The sequence below is a fragment of the Cucurbita pepo genome, chromosome 16 (assembly GCF_057944985.1).
Source record: "Cucurbita pepo subsp. pepo isolate OVF chromosome 16, ASM5794498v1, whole genome shotgun sequence".
Taxonomy (NCBI): Eukaryota; Viridiplantae; Streptophyta; class Magnoliopsida; order Cucurbitales; family Cucurbitaceae; genus Cucurbita; species Cucurbita pepo.
The window spans coordinates 11,927,258-11,952,660 of NC_141813.1; the positions used below are offsets into that span (position 1 = coordinate 11,927,258).

A 25,403-nucleotide genomic window follows, 5' to 3' on the forward strand; every position below is an offset into this window, starting at 1 on the left:
CCTCCATGTTGGTTGGAGATGAGAATGAAATATTCCTTATAAGGATGTGAAAACTTCTCCCTAGTTACGCTGGCTCCCAAGGGGGTGGATCATGAGGCTAACGGCGATACATAATGAGCAAAAATGGACAATATTTACTAACAGTAGGCTTGAGTTATTACGAATGTATCAAAGCGAGATACCAAAATTGTGAAGCTGACGACGATTCTTAACTGGCCAAAGCAAATAATATCTATTAACGGTGGACTTGGACTATTACAGGTGATTTCAGAGTTGGATACTGAGGCAATATGTCAGCGAGAAAACTAGCCTCTAAAGAAGATGGATTGTGAGATCTCGAGACGTAACTGGATCATATATATAAAATGGATAAAATATAAATTACAAAATGGAGTAGTATTTTTATTAATTTAAAATAAATGGTATTTGTAAAATTGTAAAATAATTAATATAGTTAATTTAAAAATAATTGTTAAAATTAAATAGTGCAGAAGAGCATATAATACACAAGAATAGTAAAAATTTCCAATTAAAGCATATGAATATTAATTATTGGTAGAAACAATCAAATTTTCACCCATTTGTTTTTTTTTTTTTTTTTTTTTCACTTTATAATTTCAAGTAATTAATATAATGCAAAAATTAGAAATGCACTACTTAAATAGGCTTAATACACTCTTCAATTTAATTCTTTGTGACCAATTAATTAAATATCTATAATTTCAAATTTAAATTTTAATTCTTCCTATTTAAATATTATATAAAAATGACATTCTTAATGAATGAATATTAAATTATCGAATTACTTGAATATTTGTTGAGGTAGAATTTAGTCTCGTAGATTTAGATAAAAACTCAAGTTGAGAAGATTCAGCGTCCTGAGGCCTAGTAGGCGATCGATGGCTCGAATGAATTAAGACCCATTAGGGCGGAGGAATTAAAGGTTGGGGTCACCTCAACCCAAACCCTTTAAGAGTTTGCCTCTCGAATGGTCAACCTAAGACACTAGAGGTCGGCTTAGCGTGTTTGAAAACGATGTTTTTAGAACTAATCGGTTTTACTCGAGGAAATAAATTTAAATCTCAAATAGTCAAATGTTTGTTGGGATGTTATTAGACAAGTTTAAGGCTAATCTAAGTTGTCTCTATTAAATTTTATAGAGTTATAGATATTAATTATATAAATTTAGAGTAACATTATCAAAATCCTTACCGTGCATCTAAAATTTTCACTATTTCAATATTAAATAGAAAACTTTTATGTATTAAAATTGATGGGCCAACTCGAAAACTCGAGGACCTAATTGTAACAACGATTCTATAATTTATAATTCATAGTCAATATTGAAAATTTCCTTAAAAAAAATAATTTTGAAATATTTTAAAGTATGATTAAAACGGGTAAAAAAAGAAAATAGAAAGAACGAAAAAGGAAATAAATGGAGTTATTGAGACAGAGCGCGTAGAGAAAAGAGACGAGGTGGGGCACACGCGCTAAAAGAATGAAAAGAAGAATAAACTCAAAAGAGAACCCTCGAGATCAAAGTTCAAATATAGAGAAATAAACTAAAAAAAAATACATTTTTTGGTTTTTCGGGTTCATTAAACTATATTATAATTATCATATAAATAAAAAAATTATTCAATGAGATCGTCACAACTATACTATATAACACGGAAGATTATTATTATTATTATTATTTTATCTTTGGGAGTAAAAAAAAAGGGGGTTAAATGAAGCGGGTAAAACAGTAATTGTATCGTACTTGTTGATTCACTGTGGCGTTTCTCTTGTAATCGCGCGATACGAAAGGAAACGAATCCAACAAAGGGCCTCATTCCTCCTTCCTCCTTCCTCTGTTTTCTTTCACATTGTTTGTTTGGTTATTTTGTTGGTTTCCTCCAACCCTGAGAGACCCCTCACTATTTGGGATCTAAACTCATTTCCACAGATCGCCGCCGGATCATCGTCCTTCATTCAATCTTTTTACCCATTCAGTTTCTTTTCTTTTTCACGAACCAACGCTTCCGCGGCCCTCGATTTCACTGTGGATGGGTCTTTTCTTCTTCCTGTTCTTCCATCTGGGTCTGTTTTGAAATTTCATTTTCTGGGTTGTATTTCGATTATGCATCTGAACACGCTGAATCTGAGCGTTTTGGGTTTGTTTATCGCATTCAGACTCTGAGCTCTTCCCCTGTTCTTCTTTTTCTTTTGCTACTCTTCGAATAGGCGAATCTGATCGTTCTTTTCAATCAAGGAAGCTGTATTTTCGGCGATTTTAAGGTAACATTGAATCCCGATTCTGTTCCTTCTCTGTTGTGTTCATTAACTTTAATTCCTTTAGTCTCTTTCGCCTGCTCAGAAATTAAAACACCCAGAATGTATAATGTCGTTCTGCTTTGAAAAGCTCTGTTTCTCATTCGTTTTCTCTGTTTTTCCCCTTTTTCAGGCATTCAAATGAAAGAAGCAGAGAAAAGCTTAGATCCTCAACTATGGCATGCCTGTGCGGGAGGCATGGTCCAGATGCCTGCAATTAACTCCAAGGTTTTCTACTTCCCTCAGGGCCACGCCGAGCACGCTCAGGCCACCGTCGATTTCACCTCCTCACTCAGAATCCCGCCTCTTATTCTTTGTCGAGTGCTCGCTGTTAAGTTCTTGGCTGACCCTGAAACGGATGAAGTTTTTGCTAATGTAAGTTTGGTTCCACTGGCGAATAACGACCTCAATTTCGAGGAAGAGGGGGGTTTTGGGAGTAATGGGTCGGATAATAACATGGAGAAGCCGGCTTCCTTTGCCAAGACGTTGACCCAATCCGATGCTAACAACGGCGGTGGATTCTCGGTTCCGAGATACTGTGCGGAGACGATATTTCCGCGACTGGATTACACGGCGGATCCGCCGGTTCAGACGGTGATTGCTAAGGATGTTCACGGTGAGGTTTGGAAGTTCCGGCATATTTACAGGGGAACACCTCGCCGGCATTTATTAACTACTGGGTGGAGTAGTTTTGTGAATCAGAAAAAGCTCGTCGCCGGCGATTCTATTGTTTTTCTAAGATCCAAAAATGGCGACCTCTGCGTCGGAATCCGGCGAGCCAAACGGGCAATTGGGTGTGCCGCCGATCACCCATATGGCTGGAATCCCGGCGGTGGAAATTGTTTCCCCCCATGTGGTGGATTGACGATGTTTCTGAGAGACGAAGACAACAACAAGTTGAGTAGAAAAGGGTCTGTAAGTTCCAGTGGCGGCGGTGGGAATTTGAGGGGAAAAAGCAAAATAAGGCCGGAATCAGTGATCGAAGCAGCGGCGCTTGCGGCGAGTGGGCAGCCATTTGAGGTGGTTTATTACCCTCGTGCCAGCACGCCGGAGTTCTGTGTCAAGGCCTCATCGGTGCGAGCTGCCATGAGGATCCAATGGTGCTCTGGTATGAGATTCAAAATGCCATTTGAAACAGAGGATTCTTCTCGAATCAGTTGGTTCATGGGAACCACTTCCTCTGTTCAAGTAGCTGACCCAATCCGTTGGCCTAATTCTCCATGGCGGCTCCTCCAGGTCTCCTTGAAGTTCATTTCTTCATCTTGAAAACATTGGTTTATGATTGTTCTTGAATTTTTGGTTTATGATTCTTCAGGTGACATGGGATGAGCCAGATTTGCTGCAAAATGTGAAGCGGGTTAGCCCGTGGTTAGTCGAGCTCGTATCGAACATGCCCGTCATTCAACTATCACCATTCTCGTCGCCGAGAAAGAAGTTTCGACTGCCACAGCACCCAGACGTTCCTCTCGACAGCCAATTCCCGCTGTCGTCGTCATCGTCGTCGTTTTCGAGCAATACCCTTAGGCCAAGCAGTCCCATGTGTTGTTTATCTGATAACACTTCTTTAGGCATACAGGGAGCCAGGCATACTCACTTTGGAATATCTTTATCAGATTTCCATCTCAACAACAAACTGCAATTGGGGCTGGTTCCATCCAGTTTTCAACAGCTTCATTTTCACTCTAGAATTTCCAATACAGACCATACTCGGAGCTCATCGGCGTTGCTTAACGGGGAAAAGACCGGTCCGAAATTGGAACGATCCGATTCGGCGAAGAAGAAGCATCAGTTTGTACTCTTTGGTCAGCCTATACTTACTGAACAGCAAATCTGTTGCAGCTCTTCTAGTGACATTCATCAAGTTTCTCCAAACAAGTCAGACACGGAACTCGGCCTAGACATCGGTCACTGCAAGGTATTCATGGAGTCGGAAGACGTGGGTCGAACGCTCAACCTTTCAGTCATCGGCTCGTACGAAGAACTATACAGGAGGCTAGCCAACATGTTTGGAATGGAAAAACCAGACATTCTTAGCCATGTCTTGTATCAAGATGCAACAGGTGCTGTGAAACAAGCTGGAGACAAACCATTCAGGTATCAACAATTCTGGTAGCTTGATACCATCTTCACTTGCATTGCTATCAACTTATATCAACTGTTCTTCCTTGTGGCTTCAGTGATTTCATCAAAACAGCTCGAAGACTAACGATTTTAACAGACGAATCGGGTTCCGACAAGATGGGAAGAAGGTATGGATGAACTTCCCATGCATTTCTTGCTGCCATTTGTGTGTTGGAGAAAATAATGGATGAACGTTGAACATGATTTTGTAGGACATTGATGGATGGCGTCCTAAGTGGTGAGAATGGACGACTAGATGCCTCAAACAAGACTGGTCCCTTGAGCATATTGGCCTAGCCCCTGCGCCTACCCTTTCCTGATTGTGTAATGATCTACAGAATTCTGCTTTGTTTCCTGGGAAAAACACTTCCTCGGATATTCAATCATTCTATCAATCATGTTCTTGTCTTACTATGTTTGTCTCATCAAATGCAAGTACTGTCTATAACGTCTAACTGGATCTAGTTTGATGCCTATGATGTTATGCATGTTTTTCTTTATATCTTGATAATGACTTGAGGATCGACCTCTGAGATTCTACGTTGATTGGAAGGGGGAATGAGTGTTAACGAGAACGCTGGACCCTGAAGGGAGGTGAATTGTGAGATCTCACATCGGTTGGGGAGGAGAATGAGTGTCATCGAGGACGCTGGGCACTGAAGGGAGGTGGATTGTGAGATCCCACATTGATTGGAGAGAAGAACAAGTGTCAACGAGAATGTTGGGTTCTGAAGGGGGGTGGATTGTGAGATCCCACATCGGTTGGGGAGGAGAATGAGTGTTAGCGAGAATGTTGGGCCCCGAGGGGGGGAGAATTCTGAGATCCCATATTGATTGAAGAGGTGAACGAGTGCAAACGAGAACACTGGATTCTAAAGAGGAGTGGATTGTGAGGTCCCGCATCAGTTGAAGAGGATAACAAATGTCAACGAGAACGCTAGACCCTAAAGAGGGGTGGATTGTGAGATCCCACATCCAATTAGGGATGAGAACGAAACATTCTTAAGGGTGTGGAAACATCTCCCTAACAGACACGTTTTAAAAATCTCGAGGAGAATCACAAAAGGAAAAGTCCAAAAAAGACTATCCGCTAGCAATGGGTTTGAGCTGTTACACAACCCAACTTTAAAGAGAGCTCAATACTCAAAGATGTCACCTGGCCGACAATTTTGCTCGGTTAGATGTACAAACTATCTTACCTTTTCGATCGAAAGACTTTTCAAAGGGTTATTATAACCAAACGAGTCATAAATGTGGAACCTTTGCACATGGATTGGGCAAAGGAATTAAATGCAACCAAATCATGGTCCAGCCTAAGCTCAAGCTAAGCTAAGCTAAGCCAAGCCTATTGCACCTGGTGACATTTTCCACAGCCTACTCATTCTTCAAGAACATTACCATGGCCCCTCTGTCTTGGGGGTCGGTTTTGAAATTTAAAAGTAGAGAAGGGCTTTTGTGCAAATCCCAATAAATAAATAAATAAATAAAACACATTAATATAATTTAATTTGACAGGCACACGTGCGATTGGGGCAACACTCACGTGCCCCCGTCCACCATTTTATGTCGCCGTTTTGGCGCTTGTGCTTGTCTGATGGTGCCAGCTCCCTCCTCTTTTTCATTCACCATAATTAAATTAATTAATTAAGCTTAATCTTCATTAATTTTAATTATGCTTAGCTTATATTAATGTAACATAATTATGAAGATCCCAATGTTACACGACAATTGGTCAATCATTTTCATGTATTATTTTCCTAATGTGAGCTGCTAATCCTTAATTAATGTAATTAATTAATCTCAACAACATGCTAATCCCCCTTCCAATCCGCTCTACTTAAACATCAAGCAACTTGTGTGTTTTACACGTGATCCAAGAACCACACGTGCCACAACCTTTATCCCTAATAAACAAAACAAAAAAAAACATACAAATATTTATTTTCTTTCATTAAAATACAAAAAGGATTATCCTACGTGTAAAATGTAGAGTTGAAATGAAGCCACCTAAAGTATATTATTTTAAATGCTACTTGTATAATTGCAAACAAACTATATATTATATAATGTAACATGAAATTAATATTATATATTAATGTAACCACGCAACAACTTCCTTCTTTTAGCATATTAATTAAAGTATTGTATTTTTAATTTCGCTCACTTAGTAAACATGCATACTATCAATCAAGAGGTCTAGATGTTCGAGACTTTATAAAATTTTGATAAATTAATATAACATCTCGTTCTAATAAAAATGTTGTCATTTTTTCGGGACTAAGGGTGTCCATGGGTTGGGTGTGATCGTGTTGGAATAAGATCCAACTCAACTGTTCGGTTTGTAAATTTTTCAACCAAAATAATTTTTATTAAATAATGAATACAATTCAACCTAACCATAAAATTTTGGATGGGACTTGTGGTTCGGGTTGTTTTGATTATTTATTTTTAATAAATGTAAAAGATTAGTTAATAAAATATTTATTTATTTTCAAATATTCAATGAAAAATTACAAACTCACTTTCTGTTTCGAAAAAATTACTTTCAAAATAGTTTAAAAAAATAATTTTTTAAAGGTTGTTGGAGAATAAATATTTAAAATTAAAATTAAAATTATAATATATATATGTATTATGAAATATATATATATATATAATTATATTATAAGCAAAAACATATATTTTAAAATGGGTTTGAGGAGAACTCATCAATCAATTCAATTCATAAACGTTTCATTTAATTAAATAAATTTTAACTCAAATAAGTTCAGAACTCAATTTTAATCCTACGAGTTGAATTTGATTTGATCAAATTTTTCGGGTCATTAGATTTTTTGAACAACCCGAACAGGGGTAAAGAAGTAATTAATGAAATTATTATTCCAAATTTGTAAAAAAAGGGAATAATTAGAGTGGGTAATGGTGTAAGTCGTTGGTCTAAGGTCAGGGCAATATATATGAGTGGGAATCCGTTGGGCAGTGGATGGTCACGTCAACGGGGTAAATGTGTGTTGTCGTGTAATGGGCAAAGTGGTAATTTGGCAGGAAGCGACAGAGATTTCGTGACGTGGCGTCTATGCCCACCCGTGCGGTGGTTTTTTTTTTTTTTTGCATGCGTCCACATCATACTCCTAACGAACAAAAAATTTTCAAAACACACGCGGCGCGTGACGTGTACGCAATCTGAGCGCTTACGTGTACGGACCAGATCCTCTGGTCAATATTTATTTATTTAATTAATTTAACCCTGGCCCGAGTTGAATCCTTGTGGCCCCCGCGATATTGTTAACTTCTCGCGATAAGTAAGCAATCTATCGTATCTTACGACATTGAAAGCTTTGTCGTCGTTAGAGAGAGATAGATAGAGAGAGAAAGACAGTTATTTTCAAAATTAATAATAAATGATAAAAGACCAAATTCATTTGATTACTTTTGTTTTTTTTTTAGCTAACTTTTGATCTCAAAAAAATAAAATTAAATATATGTCAATTATGTTAACTTAATACTAATTTATCAATATATCAATAATTCAGAATCAATTAGTATTTCAGAAAATAAATATTAAATTTTATTAAGAGCATATCTTATAACTTTTAAAATAAAAATTCATTTTCAAAGAAATTTGATGAAAAAACTAGAAGCTAAGTCCACCATGGTGATTATGATGTTGGGAAGCATTTAAATGTCCACTCACTCCCTTGACTAAATACATTTTCTTTTTCTATATATATATATATATATATATATTATAAAAGGCCTTAAGAGACATAATATACCTTTTTATGAATGTGATTCAATATTTCATTTATGCATTTCTTGATTATGTTATGAAATTATGAAGTTTTTGAAGATTTTATTCGGGATTTAAAATTTTCAATTTTGGTCGTATATTTCTTCGATATTTTTAAAAATACAAGTCTATTAAACGCATCACAAAATCAAAAGTTTACATATTTATAAAACATTTTAATGATAGTAAGACCTACGAGAAACAAATTGAAAGTTGAAAATTTCGGATCGTTTAAACAAAAATTTGAAAGCTTGGTGTGATAAGCTAGAAATATTCACGAAAATCCAACAAAAAAGAAAAAGAAAAAAAAGAAGGAAAATGAAAGAGAGGTTTAAGTTGAAGCATAGAAATGGAGACTGGAAGAACATCTGTGCATGAGGTGATCCTTGTACAGTAAGATTAGAATGAAAGGGACGGTACTGTACTGTATGCAGTTAAGACAAACAGAGGCTTTTTGAGTGGCAACAGTGCCCTAAGTAAAGGCTACTACTGATAGGAAAAGGAATAGAGAGGAACAAGGAATAGAGAGGAACTGTTGTAGTAGCAGTAGTAGTAGTAGTGTAGCATATACCGAATAAATGTTCACTAAAAGCTTACAAAAGTAAAAGGCATTGCAGGCGGCAACCGTACCTGCGTGGCCCCAACACAGCAGACCATGCATATGAATATGATAATAACATTGACATGTAATGGAATGGAACTGCCATTATTATATGCCGTAACCCTACAAATAGGACACACCACACTGCAACTTGCCTGCTATATCGAATCAGTTTCAGAGAAACAGAAAAAGAAAACCCTTCTCATTTGATGAAAAGAGAGGACTCTGCCCAATTGGTTAGGGGACAAATGGCAGCTCTGGATGATGGGTGATTTAGGCCGTCTAGGTATCTATCTTAGTTCTTCAGGCTATTCAATCAATCTACTACTGAGGGCTGCATCTTATTACTTACTATCTCTTTCCAAAATCAAAACTCGAAAATCGAAACCATTCTACTTCTTCTATATAATTATAGTGGCAGTTGAAAGCATTTTCATCTCAACTAGCACCATAGTCAAACCCCACTTGCATGGGTAGAGAAAAGACAACTAAATATGTTACACAATATGACTACAGGCTGATTAGAGATTGAAAAACACATTTGAAACAGACAATGATGCACTGCCAAATGGAAATGGGAATCCAAAATGAACAAAAGTAATTGCCGTCATGAAGAGACGGTGGCTTGAGTGAGTGCTTTTCTGGGTCGTCTATCAAAATTCTAATCATAGTGTTTTGCCTAAAATCTCCATGGGATATGCTTTCATGGGGTATAGGCTGTGGTGGAGACACAGCTGTGGTATTGCCCATCATTTCTGTCGGAGCTTCCGACGGGATGGATCAACATTCCTAACTCCTCTATAGAATATCACAGCATGGGGGTTATAGTTAGAATTGATGCCTCAATTGTGTGCTTAAATCCCGAAAGGCAAATTTGAGGTACATCTACCAGCATGTTTAAATTGCATAACTGGATTTAGAATTGTATGCATTGGGATCAGATGAAATATCACAACTAGTTATTAAAACAAGACATGAATGTGATTACAGCATAGCAGGCAGGCACAAGAACCAAGCGCAAATACAGACAAAACCAATACATGACGTAAAAGCGTGGAATCAACTATATGATTATAAGCTCTCCATATAGCATTTAACAAGAAAATCAGAACAAGTTGACGTTGTCATCGCTAAATTTGAAATAAAAAATTATATAAAAGGAAGAGACGAATGACAAACCTGGCAGGGGACGGCAGATATTGCAGTTTCAAAGCTACTGCAGGTTGCTCAGATAGCGACCAGTTTAACTTGCCAACCGGGAAACATAACATAAAATGTTTCATATTATTCATAAGAAGGATGCATATCTAATTCATTAAAAATAAGAACAGTTTCGTGGTTACAGATGTGCCTACATAGAGTGAAACAATTTAGTCAGAATGCAGACTGCAAGTCCTGAGGACTATTAGGCAACTCTCTCAGCCTGGCGACAACACAGCTATCACTACAGTTTTACCCAGAGGACTACAAAGGCAAGCAGTCGTCAATCTGAACCATGCCAATACGTCCAGCTATTTGAATATGTTAAGATTTTGACATAAGAATCAAGAATGTTGTTCTTATAATTAAATATGAAGTATGATGGATCAGGGTAATCCCATGAATCAGAAACAAAAAGAAACCTTGAATAATCAGCATAACAGTCAGTAACAGGTAAATCGTGACAGCCACAACGCATTCTACCATCCAATCTCCACATAGAAACAAATATATACTGTACATATGTCCACCCAATGCACCGATGCTCATGCCAACCGCAATGGTGTCCATGACCATCGGAAACAACCTTTTCAGGCTTAAGAGTACGTAGTGTGGAGATTGCATCATTCCAAAACAGCCACCTCATGATCCAATCTCCAATAATTTGCATCATTGAACTCCTTGATCCCAGCCCCATTCTCATCGGAGTTCTCCTTTTCTGGCACCTTAGGGACAACGCTCCTCTTAAGTGGCCCAGCTTCCCCAACAATCCCCTCCTTGAGGGCCTGCTCCATAGCCTTCTCAGTGCCTTCTAATTCCACACCAACGAACTCAACATCTTCTTCGAACAATGAGGGCACAGCTGTAGTTTTTTGACTTTGATCACTGCCTTCTGATCCATCGCTTGAGCCTGTTGTAGTTGGAGAGCCATTTGGAAGACAGACTTCTCCCTTTGTTGGAGAATTGACATTAGGTGCTGCTAATTCAATTTGAGAGGAATCATTGATATCAGATTTATCATTATCCTCAAACGGGTTCAAACTGGAACCACCAACTTGCAAATCTGATGCTTCTCCCCATCCTACCCAGTCAGGCAGAGGCCTATCTCCATACATATCCTCTGTATCTGGTGTCGCAAACCTGAAGAATCCCAAATCGTTAGATGCATTCAACCCAGAGTTCGAGATTCCATCACCACCAGGTTCAGCCCCCGGAAATCTACTAGGAGGCCCCGGCTTGGAACAGGAAGTTTCAACCATAGAATTCTTGCTAACAGTCAACTCCTCCTCACCAATCACCACCTCATCATCACTACTGCTGTTACCACCACTAGAAGTTCCATTCAGATTAATCTCATCCATCCTCTCAGGTGGTGCTGTGCCTGCAGCTTCACTGTTAACTCGCTCGTCTTGGAACGCAAACCAATTAGAGTTGGTGAATAGACTGCTGCAAGAATGAAACACAGCAGGTTATATATATTCCACATAGAATTTCAGCCCACAAGAAGCAGACACAATTAGAAGTACACATACACTTCCTAGATGAACTTTCTCATAGCCATTATAAAGATATGAATCAATACATAATGAATTATAATGAAGAAAAGTTTCCTCTTCACGCCCAACATCCCATCCTAAGTGTTCAAGCATATCAGTAAATATGCTCACAAATGGGCAATGAACTATAGGAAAAAGGCCTGGAGATTCAACAAGAATATTGGTATAAGAACAAAATCGTCCAAAATTAGATCCGATCATCTATATAATAAAGACCCAGCTTTAGTGAAATAGTCATGCTGCAATGCGACACATTTTTCAGGCAAATTCAGAAAAGGTCAATAGTTGAAGTCACATCTAATCTACGCACATTTTATTCCCAAAAGTCGTTTTTATGAAGAAGTGGAACAATCCAATGAAGAAGCATCTAAGAAATTTTCTCACAATCTGGAAGGATTATTGGCCACATAGTTCCAAACCTAATATGAAGGTACGATCATAGAGAAAGGACTGCTTTTTTCTGGCTTATCAACGTAACGTTTTTTTCCTTCAATGAACGCAAGATAATTTAAAACTCACCTTCCTTGATCATCACCAAGCCTAAGGGATGATATAACAACCTCAGCAGATTCATCATCAAAATAGACATCCTGTACTCAAAAGACAGCAGCTCAGTGAGAATTGAGGAAAATTAAACAAGGAAATGAAAAGGATGGCCTCCACCAGCCACCTAGCTTATACACCATATTCTCAAAGAAGACCCTCATTAAAATTACGCCAGTGTCTAACCAAAATCCAACTTCACACACTAACCATAAACTCATGCCCCCTCAACTAAAACAACATTATTACCTCATCATCTTGAGCAAGAGATCTAGGGTCCTGCAAAAAAAACAAAGAGTACATAAATAACTCCCATCTTCGATCTCTCCTCCAAAAAGAATACGAAAGTAACTCTTCCATAAGAAGAATATAAATAATAGAAGCCTGATTAATATTTGTGCATGTTGTATACCTCCACAGTACCAATATTCCCATACGATTTATATCTAAAAGCCTGGTTTAAATTATTTGCTAATGCTGCCACATCATAATCTCTATCATGAAGGTCATCATCATCACTATCTCTAGTCTTGTCTTGCAATGCAGTTGGGCGACTGAAAATTCAGAGAAGAATTGTTGAGAAATCCAACAGTCCGAGAGATCAAAAGCTTATCACTGAGAAGAGCGCTATATAGAATTAAAAGGTAAAACGGTCTTTTGGGAAATAAGTTTTACATCAAATGAATTCAAAGAATCAAACACTTACTCTGCCCTAATATAGAAAAGAATCGAACAACATAAAATGACCCCAAGAGACCAAAAAAAAAAAAAAAAGGAAAGAAACAAAATAGAGGAGAAAAGGAAGAAACATACTTTGAAGTTACAAAGCACTAAAGCAAAGAAAAGAAAAATTAAACCATATTCATATTTAGCTTACAAATAGAAGAATACTTTCAAGCTTTGTTGAAAAAGTACTTCAATCTTCTATTGATAGATACTTAAAAGTGAAAATATTAAATCAAAACTACATTCTGCAATAAATAACTTTCATATAACTGCGTGTTTTGGAGCTTATGGAAAAATAACAGGGACAAGTCTGTTTCAGATATACAAAAATCCTGATTCTAAAGAAATCATTCTTTTCTCATGAATATAAATATGGTAAAGGCATATGCTAAAACATACCCACAAGCCCACCGATAGACATTTTCAACCAAATTGCGGTCATGCAAAGTCGTAGCTTGCCACTCATTCCATTCAGTATTTTCCTGCAAAGAAGTTACAGTCAAGTCAACCAAACCAGAGAAGGTTATGACTAGAAAGTTGTACAAACAGAATTGGTAAAAAGAAGTTCCAGTTAGCAATGCATATGGAGCATGGTAGCTACCGAGCAAGGACGTGATTTAAAATGAGTTAATAGTCGATTACAGGCCCATGCCTCTCTCTAAATAGCACCAAAAAACCACCCTCAATCTCATAGTACCTCAGTCTGGAATTTAGGCCAGACATGATATTTTGACCTTCTACAATATTAAATATTCCTCCAAGTTAATTACAATCAGGACAATGTCAGTTATACTCAACCATAACCTGAACCTGGAAATCATATTGTGGAATGTGCACGTTGATCCCTTCAGATTCCAGAGGTTAATCGAGTAAAATAAGAACAATTACGTTCTCCAACAATGCATGACCCAATATTGGGACAGAGTAACCTACGTTTCTAAATTCTAACCGTTTACCGGAGCTTCCAGATCGGCATATACTTCCTAAATTTTATAATTTTGAGGAAAGATAAGAACACTGAATTTCCCCTGTGAGGGTGTAACGTTCTCATGGGAATCAAATTCATCCAGTGGATTTCTAAGTATGGCATAACTCCTTGACAAGAAAGTAGTAGAGCATCGCTCTTTGATACCCAACCAACAATTTCTATGACAATATCCAGGAAATGATTGAGAAAAACATATTAGCGGTATAGGGAAAGGAAAATGGTTAATTACAAATTGTAATCATCCAGAAAATAACGATGCTGTTGTATGAAAAAAAAATACACATCATATTGAGTAAGGCTGTAATGATTCCCAGAATAGTGGAGAAACTAAATTAATCCATACATACCAGAAGATATGCCCGAATACAACTTTGACTATTCCCCATCTGAAGAATCTTATTAGAGATTCGTGTAGTATGTCCTAAGTTACATACCCGCGGTGCCCGTTTTCCAACAGCAGGGAGCGTTGGCTACAAGAACAAGAAAATGTTTACATTATCTTTAAGCTTTCATAGATTTATTTGGCTTTCATGTAATAAAATACATCTACCAAGAATGTTACTTTTTCATTTCAATCACTAACATTAAGGAAACACAGAATCCATGCAAATTGTTTTTTATATATAATAGACATTGAATCTACGCTAATTTGAAGATGTGCCCTTCTCTTCTCAATGTTGATATCAATGTGATTAAACGTTATTCCACAAACACAACTTGGATCAAAATAATGGTATATATCAGCGAACAAACCCACCAAGAAAATTCTCTACCTGATTAGAATCGGCCAAAATATTTGGATTTTTCTCTGTTCGAAGAATTTTCCCTATCAAATTGCACTCTCGAAGAAGATGATCAACAATGTCATCTTTCTTACTCTCCAAACAAGATAATATTATGTTCTCTACATGATGATGCAAAAAATTATTACAAGGGTACCTGCATCAGATAACATAGATAAACATAAATAGAAATAGAAATAGAAATAGAAATAATTTTAACAAATAAGCAGTTGTCAAGTATGAAGGTTCCTACAAGAATACTTTATATAGGAAGATCCTATAAAAATATAATTTAACATCTTTCAAAACTTCAATATTATGACATAAAGAATTTCTTACTCAAAGAAAAGATCAATCACTCGTTTAATGGTGCCCGAGTTAATTAATTCTTTCTCTGCAGATGCATTGCCTGTTTTCAGCAGCACTGAAATGAACTCCACAACCTACAACAGGACACAGAATTCATTCAGGTTTAAAAATGAAAAAATAAAAAACAAAAAGTAAACACACTCACAAAACATGCCAGAACAAAATCAAGTTCTCAAAAAAACTTCCTCTAGAAACTACAATAATCAAGAATATTACCAGAAAACTAACTTCTAGCAGAGAGCCATACAATCACATAAATTGAACATATAAACTTATACAACACAAATTCAGCACCTACCTTCAAACGATGTTTTCCAAGAGGAGGCCGTAATTCTCCATATGTTGTAGGTAATACTTTATCATCAGATGACACAGTTAAGAGTTTTAACAAATCACCTGTGAGGGGAGTGCTATCAGAAACAAATAGAAGAAACTTACTTCCTACAAGTATATCAAACATTTGCAATTTTGGAGACCATGGTGCTATATTCATAGTGCTACTTAAAATGCTGCTTTCCTGCTGTACATGCACGCAAAATCAATGGGCAAGATGTATAAAAGAGACCACAAAGTGCATTCACCTATCAGTATCAGGTCAATAATAATTAAATATTTCTTTGGAAATTTGATGATTATTGACTGATACTGAAAGGTGTATGCACCTTGTGGTTTCTTTTATGCATCTAGCCCATTGATTTAGAGAAGATAAAGAGAACACAAGTGTGAACTAAGACACCATCAAATGAGTGGAACAAGCATCATACACTAACCAAGTTTAGGAAGCATTGCACCAACAGTCTCTGGATCAACAGGAACTGGACATTCATACATATGCTGATTTCGGAAAGAGTGAAACAAAGAAGAATATGCTGATGATCTCTTTGGATCCAACAAAGAAATGCATACAGAAAGCGAGTGCACAAGGACAGACTTTGAATCTGAATCTTCCAAAGCATGATTAAATATCCTTGCAACAAAACTGCATAAGAGGTAATTAAGGAATCAAAACAACTACAACTTTTTCACATAACATAGAAACTGAATAAAGAGGCATTTCTTGGTCAACCTGGGACTAGAAAGTTTGGCAGCAAGAGCAGAAGGAGCATTACGGGCTATAGCACACAACGTTTCTGCTGCATTTGCATGAACCTCAGGAAAACTCTGATCCAAGGAGAAAAAGTAATATTAGTTTGATAAATGATATGACTCAAGTCTATGTACTATTCACCCAACTCATAAATGACGCAATATGCATCACAATTTTACATACAGAAAATAATCCATTTCAAACTTAATTCTATTATCGACTAGTACATTGTTACATTTTTTTACTCTCCAATTAAATTTAAATTTCAAGCATGTCAACCTGAAGGAACACCAAAAAGAAAACTGAGCTTATTTATAAGGATTCTGAATTTCCTTTGCTACCTTTATCCCCATAGTAATGCTTAAAATAGAATTTCCCATAAAAAAAAATATCTGACTGCTTCAGGTCCAAAGACTCTGTCATCTATTTGCAAATTGCTGATAACCAAATAATAATAATAAAAAATCCAAATTATGGAGTTCATCATGAATGCTTGATATAGTATAAATTAACAACATGAGCATTGCACAAGGAAATGTGAAAGAATGGAGAAAAATATGTTGAAGCTCCCCACGGAAAAGCATCTGTTGAGAAACTAAGGGGCAGCTTAATTTGTAACCAGATAGACATGTGATGTTGATGGCTTCCACCATGTACGGTAGCACATGCGGTTCGAAAACAATTAATTGAGCAAGAAACCAATGTTAATGCAATTTATCAATTGTATTAAATGAACTCCACTTCTTTTCTATAAACAAAATGAAATCAGCTTATCAACAACCATTTACAGCACAAAATCTACAACCGTAATTTCACATCTATATAATCATATAGAAGCTATCACTCACAGATGGATTCAGTTTATCAACAATCAATTCCAGCATATCACTCTCAGACAACCATTGCATCACATCCATAAAATTTGGATAGACGTGATCATCAGCACCTACAAGTCGTACCAAAACCTGCAAAGAAAATTCTATTTCTTATAAGAGTGCAAACTAGTCAGCATTTAAGATCTTATTAATGGAGAAGCCTTAACAAGCCTACACTACCTCCATAATGGATGTGATTCCAATTAAATCAACTAATTGGCGCAATACATCTCGATGAGCCTGCAAAAGGGGGAAATACATGAGATGGCAGTTCACTACACTATAGGATAAAGAAGTAATAAAAGAAAAAATAAATTAAAAATGTAGCCATATGTTGATAAGAATATAACACCCTACAACCATCAATCTCAGTAAGCAATGTCTGACCCAGAGTGTTTGGAATAAGAAAGTAACACTTTAGGAAACACATTTGATATACAGCAATAAACAAAAAAAAAAACAAAGAGATTACATGAAAAGTAAATCAGACCATGAATGAATGTCCGGGAAAATAAAGATGAAAAGCTCAATTAATACACCTTAAGAGACAAGAATGAGTAGCCTTATAAGATATCCTTCAAGAAAAATGATAAATGCACAAGCAAAGAAACTTTATGGAGCAAAACATTTGCAAAAAGGGTTTGACTGTGAGACCATAAATTCTTGGTCAATCGTCAATCAACCAAGAGAAAACATACATATACATAAAATAAAAATCACAACTTCGGTAATTCTAATTCATGTAGTCAAACTATCTAGATACATATATTGCAGCCAGACACTAGATAGTAAAAGTAAGTCCCAAATTGAGCAAGAAGCAGAAGTTTGGATCTTGTATACGTTGACATACCTGGACATAGTGCATAAGTGGAACTGTCTTCCGTATCATGAGGCATATGATTACCTAATTTTTTGGAAAACAAAACAACTTTTCATTAAAATAGTGAGAAGTTAGAGAAAACTCCCTTCAGGAGCATACAAAGATCCCCAACCCAACAAAAAATACCCGTACGATTCCCTAGGACTTAAAATGAAATTTAAGGAGCATGAGATGAATCCATTTCTACAATAAAATTTCAAGGTACCTTGCTGAAATAACCAGCTAACAAAGCACTATGAGGTCGGTCTGGTTCCAAGAAGGAGAAAAGCATGTTCATTAGCTGTAGTCAAAAGTAAGATGATGTTATTTTGCATGGTAACCACATCAACCAAATCATGGGGTAGATAACCAACAAAAAAAAAGGTATGAGCCTGTACCTCTTCCTCCTCTACTAGAGTCTTCAAAATAACATCAATTTCACAAGTAAAAATCTCACAGGCAATAAACGGGAACCTAATTCACAATAAGCAATCAATAAAACAGTTTGAAAACTAGGCGTAGAAAGAAAATATCTAAAATGTGTGTGCGCACACGTAAATAATTAGAAAATGCTAGTACTTGAATGCCCGTTTGCTTTCAGCATCCTCTGGAGGCTCTTCAACAATGTAGCGCAATAGTTGTTCCACCTGGGCTCTGTCTCGTAGACTGAAGGCAAAAACAATTGTCCATTAAATTTTATGGGTGAATCATAAAGATCCATTCCTGCTCTTATTAATCATACATTACTAACACCCAAACCCATAAGAACATTCAACCAATATTGAAATAGGCATATTATGTTAACACAAAGAATCAGATTAAAAATAAAAGAACAAGCTAATGATATAATGGAAAAAGAACCCTACAAGTTAACTAAACGACTGTTCAGGGCTTTGCATTCTTGGATTATTTCTTCTTCATCCAGAAGCTCTTCCAATGAGAAATTTTCTTTGTCTAAAATTGATTCCACCTGACAGTGAAACAAATGAAAAAACATTAGAAGATAAAATGGTGATGTAAGTATAATTAAATTTACACGCCTGCTTATAATTTTTATGAAAAATAATAACAGTAAAGAAAGAATTTATATGCCTCCATTGCAACACTTTTCTGAGGAATGATGGGAACCGATTCAATATCAATGTTAAAAGGCTATTGAAACTTACACCTTGAGGCTCATCTTGAGATAAGCCAACAACTTTTAGCCTCAAGATTTGCGCCTCCTTCAGCCATAAGAGACTTAAACCTTTCTTAGAAGAGGCGTGAGAGGCTTACACCTCTGTAAAATGAACTAACGCTTTAAGTCTCTACACCTCATGAAGAACAATATGGATTTGCCTCATCTTTACAAAATATAAAAGCTTGAGTTCTGAAAATTCGAACTATTACTACTTTTCCTATTTTCCTATCGTGACTTCACCAGTATTGAAGACAATGTTTATAGCATAAGTCAATCTTAGAATTTTTGTTTAAACGGCAATTGACAAAGGTGGTTTTTTATACTTCATATGATTATTATTTTAGCAACGCTTGGTCCTACCAATTTCAGATTTGTAAAATTGCCTCACCTCTTCAAGAGTAAAAGCCTCAAGGCTAATTTTAGCCTTTTAAAAGGTTGTTCATAATGTGAAGGCACTAATGTTACATAATATGCTTTAGAATCAAGCAGTTTACATCTAACTCATTCCTCCTTCCAAACCAAAGAACTGGTTACATTTGATTGATATTCTTGTTTCCATGTCTGAAAAAATTTCAGCGAAAAAATGGGGGGAGAGAGATGATAATGCTATTTCACTTTCAATAAAAGAAAAATATTATGCTCCCCAAAATATGGGCAAACTGGTATCATAATTCAAAAAGTTAGCAGAAATGCTATACAATTCAAGAAACATCGTTACACTCATACAGCCTAACTTTGAAATTTCTATCGAAACAGAGTTCAGATGAACATAAACGGTCAACTCTTCATCCGTTAAGACTTAAAACTAATTCAAAAGGTTAGAGAACATGTCATTTATTCAAGAAGTAATTATACAATCACACAGTGTAACTCTGGAATTTCTTTGGAAACCGGATGCAGATGAACATAACAGGTCAACTCTTCATCAGTCAAACATGAACCAGACTTAATCGAGACAACTTCGAAGGGAAAAACACAACTGACAACAAACGCTAACACGTTTCAATTTCTGGAACAGTTCATAGGGACAAAGTAAAAAAGGGGGAGCAGCACCGGTTTTCATTTTGCAACACATAATACGTGCATGTGACAATAATTAAAAATAACAATCATGACAAGCACTAAAACCTGCTGGAGTCCAACTCAATCAGTCCAGACAGCCCATCAATTTCCTAAAAAGTACAACTAGAGTGCCAAACCCCAGATTTAATTAGGGAGCTCCATCAAAAGAAATGGCCAGCGAATCAAATTGAAAACAAAGTAATTTCCCGTGGTACAAACCAAGATACGTCAACACAAACAACAAAAATAGAAATCCATCGTCGATACTTCAAAACAACTCCATCCCTATTCCCAGCCATTTGAAAACCCCAAAGCGTGAATTGGGCAGGTGTATTCGGTGTAATTAGATGTATCAGAATCACTTACAGGAGATGAAGTAGAAAGGGAAGTTAGCCTCCAAAACATGTTGAGGAAATTGAAGGAGAGGTAGATCTGCGAACCCTATTTGCAGGGAAGGGTTTAGTTGGAGAGCGGAGGATAAAAAGGAGGTGCAGATTCCAGACAGAGAAGAGCAGCAGCTTGAGAGCCTGGGGAGCTGTGAATCTGGAAACCCTAATTTTAAGGGAGATGGAGATCGGGAGGAGGCAAGTCTGTAAAGATGGGGAGGAACAGAAGACAGAGCCACGAATGAAATATTATTTTCAAAATTCTGACAAGGAGGAGGACGATAATATATATATATATATATATATATATATATATATATATTTAATTAATTAATTAATTAATTAATTAAAATAAATACAAATTATGAAAAATAAAAGGAAAAATATCTCGAACCGGAGTCCAAGTTTTGGTGGCGCAAAAGGTGCACACCATTGCATAACCTGCACCTGCTGCACCATATTTTTCCTCAAATTTTCATTTATTTTTTGTTCTTTTTTTAAATAAAGGTAAAAGAAAGTTTCATTACTACTTTTCTATAAATATGTATTGTATTATTAATATTTATAAAATAATTTTTTTCACATATTTTAAAATTTTACCTCTCGTCACGTCCGGTTCGATTGAAATAGAAATTTTTTTTAGTCGAACTCGAAATTTTGGGTTAATTGTGTTGGTAGTAACCCAAGCAACCGAACCCGTCGAGTTGAGTTAGGTTTAGCTGTCGGGTTGTTCTTTTTTATTATTATTTTTAAAAAAAATGGTACTTATTCACGTTGCATATTACATTAATAACTAAAATCTCATAAAACTTAAATAGGGAGAAATATAAAATATTCTTAATTTCTATAATAATTTTTAAATTTAAAAAAAATAAAAATTTAAGAATTTCATAGAATTATTTTGATTTTTAATTTTTTAATTAAAAGAAAAGTCAAATTATAATTTAAAAATATGATACTGACCGCATTACCCAAAGAAATGCATATTTTAAATATAAATAAATATGGAATAAAATAGTGAATCTCGATGTCGTATGACGACTTCCTACTGGAATTGCCGGTTGATTTCGAAATCACGTGGTTCCATTACCGTTTGATTGAAATTTGAAAACGACACGTCGCACTGGGCTCGCTGACGTGGCAAAGGTTAAGGGTGTTTTTGGAATTTAATTTAATACTCAACGACTGCTAAATAAAATAATAATAATAACAAACTTACATAAATGTTATAATATTTAATAATTGGATAAATTGAAGTGAGGGACCACATTTATTAAACTAATGCCACGTATGAATGAGTTCACCAAACTGGCCCCCACCAATATCCAGTGACCAATAAGAGCACAGGAGGAGTAGTAATTTTTTCGACAAGTCAAAGTTGACCGATCAACGACTATTGTTATAAACCCTTCGTCGCCGGTCTGCGCTTCGCCGTTTCGATCGAAGAACTAACGACCTATGATTCTCCGATTCGTCCCTTCCGGCTGGATAATTCCATAATCAAGTGAACCAGAAAGGATTTTGAATCTTGGATTATTGGATTCGTTTGATTGCTACTGATTTTCTCTCTAGGGCGAAAGAGGGCAGGATCAGAGGGCGATTTCGGTGGATTCCTGGGATGTGATCGACGAATTGAGGAGTGTATGTTCGAAGGAGAAATGAATTGATTGCATTGTTGGGAGAGATGAGCGCGAGCTCTGCGTCAGTTCATCCTGTGGAGGAAACACCGGCGACCGATGTCGGAGACGTCGCACCGATTGTGAGTATGAAGAATATAGAGGGCATGCCCGGCACTCGCGGTGGTCTCGCTCTTCGCTGCTTCCAGTTAGGGTTCGCCGCTGCTGCTTTTGGTATCATGGCCGCCTCCAGCGACTTCGCTTCTGTCTCTGCATTTAGGTGATTTTTCCTTGACTTGATCAATTTTTTTTTTCTTTAATTCTCACGAATTCTTATTCAAACTTGTTTGATTGCATACTCATAAACGCTGATGAAGGAAGAACTATAATCGTTCTTCAAATTTGACTTTACAAGGCACTATAATCGTCCCCTGAATCTAATACGCTACTAATTTCCAGTATTTTCATAGTTAATTTCTACGTGCGATCAGTGTTGTGAATTAATAATTATGCAGTTTTGTTTAGCCTAAATTCTTCAATTATCACGTCTGAATGGGTTTAACTGTTGAGGGATTTGCATTTTCTACTGGATAACAATGGCTGATACACTCCATGTTTTTCTTTGCTTCAGCTACCTTGTAGTAGCTGCCGGTTTGCAGGGCTTATGGAGTTTTTTCCTAGCAGTTATTGACATTTATGCTCTTTTAGTGAAGCGGAACTTGCATAATCGTCCAATTGTTACTTTTTTTGCTGTAGGTGATGGGGTAAGTTCGTTTAACACCTAAATCCATCTGAAACCAATTGGCTCGTTGAAATGCTTTTACAATCTTCTTCTGTTTGTCCATTTTAACTTCTCATGTATCAATCATTTCCTGCCAATGCTTGTCTGTGTGAGATCCCACATCGATTGGAGCGAGGAACGGGTGCAAGCAAGGACGTTGGGTTCTAAAGGGAGTGGATTGTGAGATCCCATAGTGGTTGGAGAGGGAAACAAAACATTCTTTTATAAGGGTGTGGAAACTTTTGCCTAGCAAATGCATTTTAAAAACCTTGAGGGGAAGCTCGAAAGGGAAAACTCAAATAAGACAATATCTGCTAGTGGTGGGTTTGGGTTGTTAGAGTCTGCGAAAAATCTTGAGGGGAAGCCCGAAAGGGAAAACCTAAAGAGAACACTATCTATTAGCGGCGAGCTTGGGCTGTTAGAGTCTGCGGAAAACCTTGAGGGGAAGCCCAAAAGGGAAAACCTAAAAAGAACAATATTTGCTAGCGGGGAGCTTGGGCTGTTACAGTCTGCGAAAAACCTTGAGGGGAAGCCTGAAAGAGAAAACCTAAAAAGAACAATATCTATTAGTGGTGGACTCAGGTTGTTAGAGTCTGCGAAAAATCTTAAGGGGAAGCTCGAAAGGGAAAACCTAAAGAGAACACTATCTACTTGTGGTGAGCTTAGGTTGTTACAGTCTGCGAAGAATCTTGAGAGGAAGCCCGAAAGGGAAAATTTAAAGACAATATCTGCTAGTGGTGGACTTGGACATTTACCGTTATAACGAAGCTACTGATTACCAATGTTGCCAAGTATCTGAGAACTTATGTCTTCTGACCCATGTTGATAATATTATCATCATCAGAACCATCAAATTTTTAGTACATGGGGCTTGCTTTGCTATGTCCGTTACAAACAGTGAAATAGTTGGCTCTCTTGTCTCCTCCTACAGATCACCACCACGCTCACATTTGCAGCAGCATGTGCTTGTGCGGGCATCACAGTCCTAATAGACAACGACCTGGACCTTTGTTCGGTGAACAAGTGTGTGCAGCTTCAATCAGCAACTGCAATGGCATTCCTCTGCTGGCTCACCACATTGCCTTCATTTTTCTTCAACTTCTGGTCACTTGCATCAAGATGAAAGGTAACTCAACCAAACATCGGTAAATACCCCCTTCCCCTTGCATTCATCTTTATTTGTTCCTTCCTACCGTCAGTTTTGTTGGGATTCTACACTTCATTTATTGAAACCTTTACATTTTGAAATGCTATATATGATATTAGTTTGATGTTCTTCATTGTTTATGATATTATTCTCGGAGGAATGTAGAATCCAATGCTGCTGTCTTAAAAAAGGTGGATTTTTTGTTTCTCTTCCTCTAGATGTCCTGTCCACTAATTGAAAATACGAACGTTTTGTCATTATCTCTTGTGTGTATTATGGGAAAGAATCATTTCCCCATTGTGAGTTTCATAAGCATACATGTTTCTTAGTCTTGGATTGAACAGAACGACATTCTTCTCTTGTGGCCTTATTAGGTGGAATATTGTGAAACTCTGTCGAGTAAAGGACTACATGTCAACTATTGCTAAGATATGGTTGAATTTTTCGTAAATATATATAATATATATCATACTAACAATACAGGTTGAACGGTAAAATTACATAGATTTGGGAAATTCACCCGGTAGGTTAAACACTGCGTTTTAGAAATCCTAGATGCACAAGCTAAGAACTCGAAATATAATTCTTCATGGGGGACTTGAGACTTAAGCTCGGCGAATTGAAGCCCTTACACGTATAAGAAATGAATATAGACCTCATAAAATACATGAACTAATTCTTTACTTGCATTAATTTCCATACCACAAACAAGTCCAAACCCTTTCTTCTTGGACTGGACAAAAAGTCACAGACAAGAAGACAAACATTTTGTTCTTAGACTAGGAAAAAGTATGATTAATTTGAACGTTTATTGCGTAATAACTAATAAATGAGCTTTTTACTTGATAATACTGTAATAATTGTTCATTATTTCAGAGCATATCTTAATGAATGCTCTTCCATTTATGGTAAAAATAGAATGATGAATCCTTATAAAACAAAAGTCAAACCAAACAAAAAGAAAAAGGCTACTCATTCCCTTCCCACCAAAGCAATGAAACAATTTACACGGCTTTTATGCTTCTCATCCATTCTTTGAGTGAGTCGAGTCATCGGTTGGCTTGCTTCACCGGTTTGGCTCATCGGCTGATTAATGACTAAAGCAGAGTCGGTGAGGTTCTGACTAAAAAATGTGAATGAAGGATCCCACTGAATTGAATTGGGTCCATGAATCTAAGAAATAGTGAGAATTCTTGATCTCCATTCCCCACGGCGCAAGAAAGGCTCAAAGTCAATCCCAAGAAACAGTGATGCTTCATAGGGTCTTTATCATTTTGTTAGGTCTCAATGAGGGAAGACCGAGTTAGGCGACAGATGCAATGCACGATCTTAGTTAAAAGACTATATTTTCATGGGTTATTAATTGTTAGAAATAACGAACTTCCACAATGGTACGATATTGTCCACTTTGAGCATGA

General features: G+C 36.7%; 3 protein-coding genes across 4 annotated transcripts; 2 read left to right on the forward strand and 1 right to left on the reverse strand.

The window, feature by feature from the left end:
• Window positions 1-1,831: 1,831 nt before the first annotated feature.
• On the forward strand, window positions 1,832-4,892 carry ARF10 (auxin response factor 10). The gene is made up of 5 exons (XM_023656682.2): window positions 1,832-2,283; window positions 2,450-3,552; window positions 3,632-4,410; window positions 4,494-4,565; window positions 4,650-4,892. The coding sequence occupies exons 2-5, from the start codon at window positions 2,458-2,460 to the stop codon at window positions 4,732-4,734; spliced, it is 2,031 nt and encodes a 676-aa protein (XP_023512450.2). The 5' UTR covers window positions 1,832-2,283; window positions 2,450-2,457; the 3' UTR covers window positions 4,735-4,892.
• A 5,474-nt stretch (window positions 4,893-10,366) lies between these two features.
• Window positions 10,367-20,706, reverse strand: LOC111777205 (uncharacterized). 2 transcript variants are annotated; one of them, XM_023656685.2, is made up of 19 exons: window positions 20,422-20,706; window positions 18,680-18,783; window positions 18,393-18,479; window positions 18,212-18,287; window positions 18,040-18,114; window positions 17,805-17,858; window positions 17,135-17,194; window positions 16,928-17,044; window positions 16,059-16,153; window positions 15,763-15,971; window positions 15,291-15,388; window positions 14,963-15,066; window positions 14,615-14,780; window positions 14,189-14,311; window positions 13,253-13,335; window positions 12,540-12,681; window positions 12,377-12,406; window positions 12,104-12,174; window positions 10,367-11,471 (listed from the first exon to the last, which is right to left on the reverse strand). In XM_023656685.2, the coding sequence occupies exons 1-19, from the start codon at window positions 20,458-20,460 to the stop codon at window positions 10,652-10,654; spliced, it is 2,553 nt and encodes an 850-aa protein (XP_023512453.2). In that variant the 5' UTR covers window positions 20,461-20,706; the 3' UTR covers window positions 10,367-10,651. The 2 variants fall into 2 exon arrangements, with proteins under 2 accessions (XP_023512453.2, XP_023512451.2); XM_023656683.2 differs by having other exon boundaries at window positions 10,367-11,474.
• A 1,099-nt stretch (window positions 20,707-21,805) lies between these two features.
• Window positions 21,806-24,245, forward strand: LOC111777206 (CASP-like protein 5A2). Its single transcript, XM_023656686.2, has 3 exons — window positions 21,806-22,337; window positions 22,689-22,821; window positions 23,770-24,245. The coding sequence occupies exons 1-3, from the start codon at window positions 22,126-22,128 to the stop codon at window positions 23,959-23,961; spliced, it is 537 nt and encodes a 178-aa protein (XP_023512454.2). The 5' UTR covers window positions 21,806-22,125; the 3' UTR covers window positions 23,962-24,245.
• The last annotated feature ends 1,158 nt before the right edge of the window (window positions 24,246-25,403 follow it).

Excerpts from the sequence above, each read along its gene's own strand:
- ARF10 (XM_023656682.2), top strand. The coding sequence starts at position 2,458 with ATGAAAGAAGCAGAGAAAAGCTTAGATCCTCAACTATGGCATGCCTGT. Across the intron at positions 3,553-3,631 it reads CTCCATGGCGGCTCCTCCAG|GTGACATGGGATGAGCCAGA; the intron begins GTCTCCTTGAAG and ends ATGATTCTTCAG. Across the intron at positions 4,411-4,493 it reads GCTGGAGACAAACCATTCAG|TGATTTCATCAAAACAGCTC; the intron begins GTATCAACAATT and ends TTGTGGCTTCAG.
- LOC111777205 (XM_023656683.2), bottom strand. The coding sequence starts at position 20,460 with ATGTTTTGGAGGCTAACTTCCCTTTCTACTTCATCTCCT. Across the intron at positions 18,480-18,679 it reads AACAGTCGTTTAGTTAACTT|TCTACGAGACAGAGCCCAGG; the intron begins GTAGGGTTCTTT and ends TTTTGCCTTCAG. Across the intron at positions 15,389-15,762 it reads TGCAATGCTTCCTAAACTTG|GTGATTTGTTAAAACTCTTA; the intron begins GTTAGTGTATGA and ends CTCCCCTCACAG.
- LOC111777206 (XM_023656686.2), top strand. The coding sequence starts at position 22,126 with ATGAGCGCGAGCTCTGCGTCAGTTCATCCTGTGGAGGAAACACCGGCG. Across the intron at positions 22,338-22,688 it reads GCTTCTGTCTCTGCATTTAG|CTACCTTGTAGTAGCTGCCG; the intron begins GTGATTTTTCCT and ends TCTTTGCTTCAG. Across the intron at positions 22,822-23,769 it reads TTTTTGCTGTAGGTGATGGG|ATCACCACCACGCTCACATT; the intron begins GTAAGTTCGTTT and ends CTCCTCCTACAG.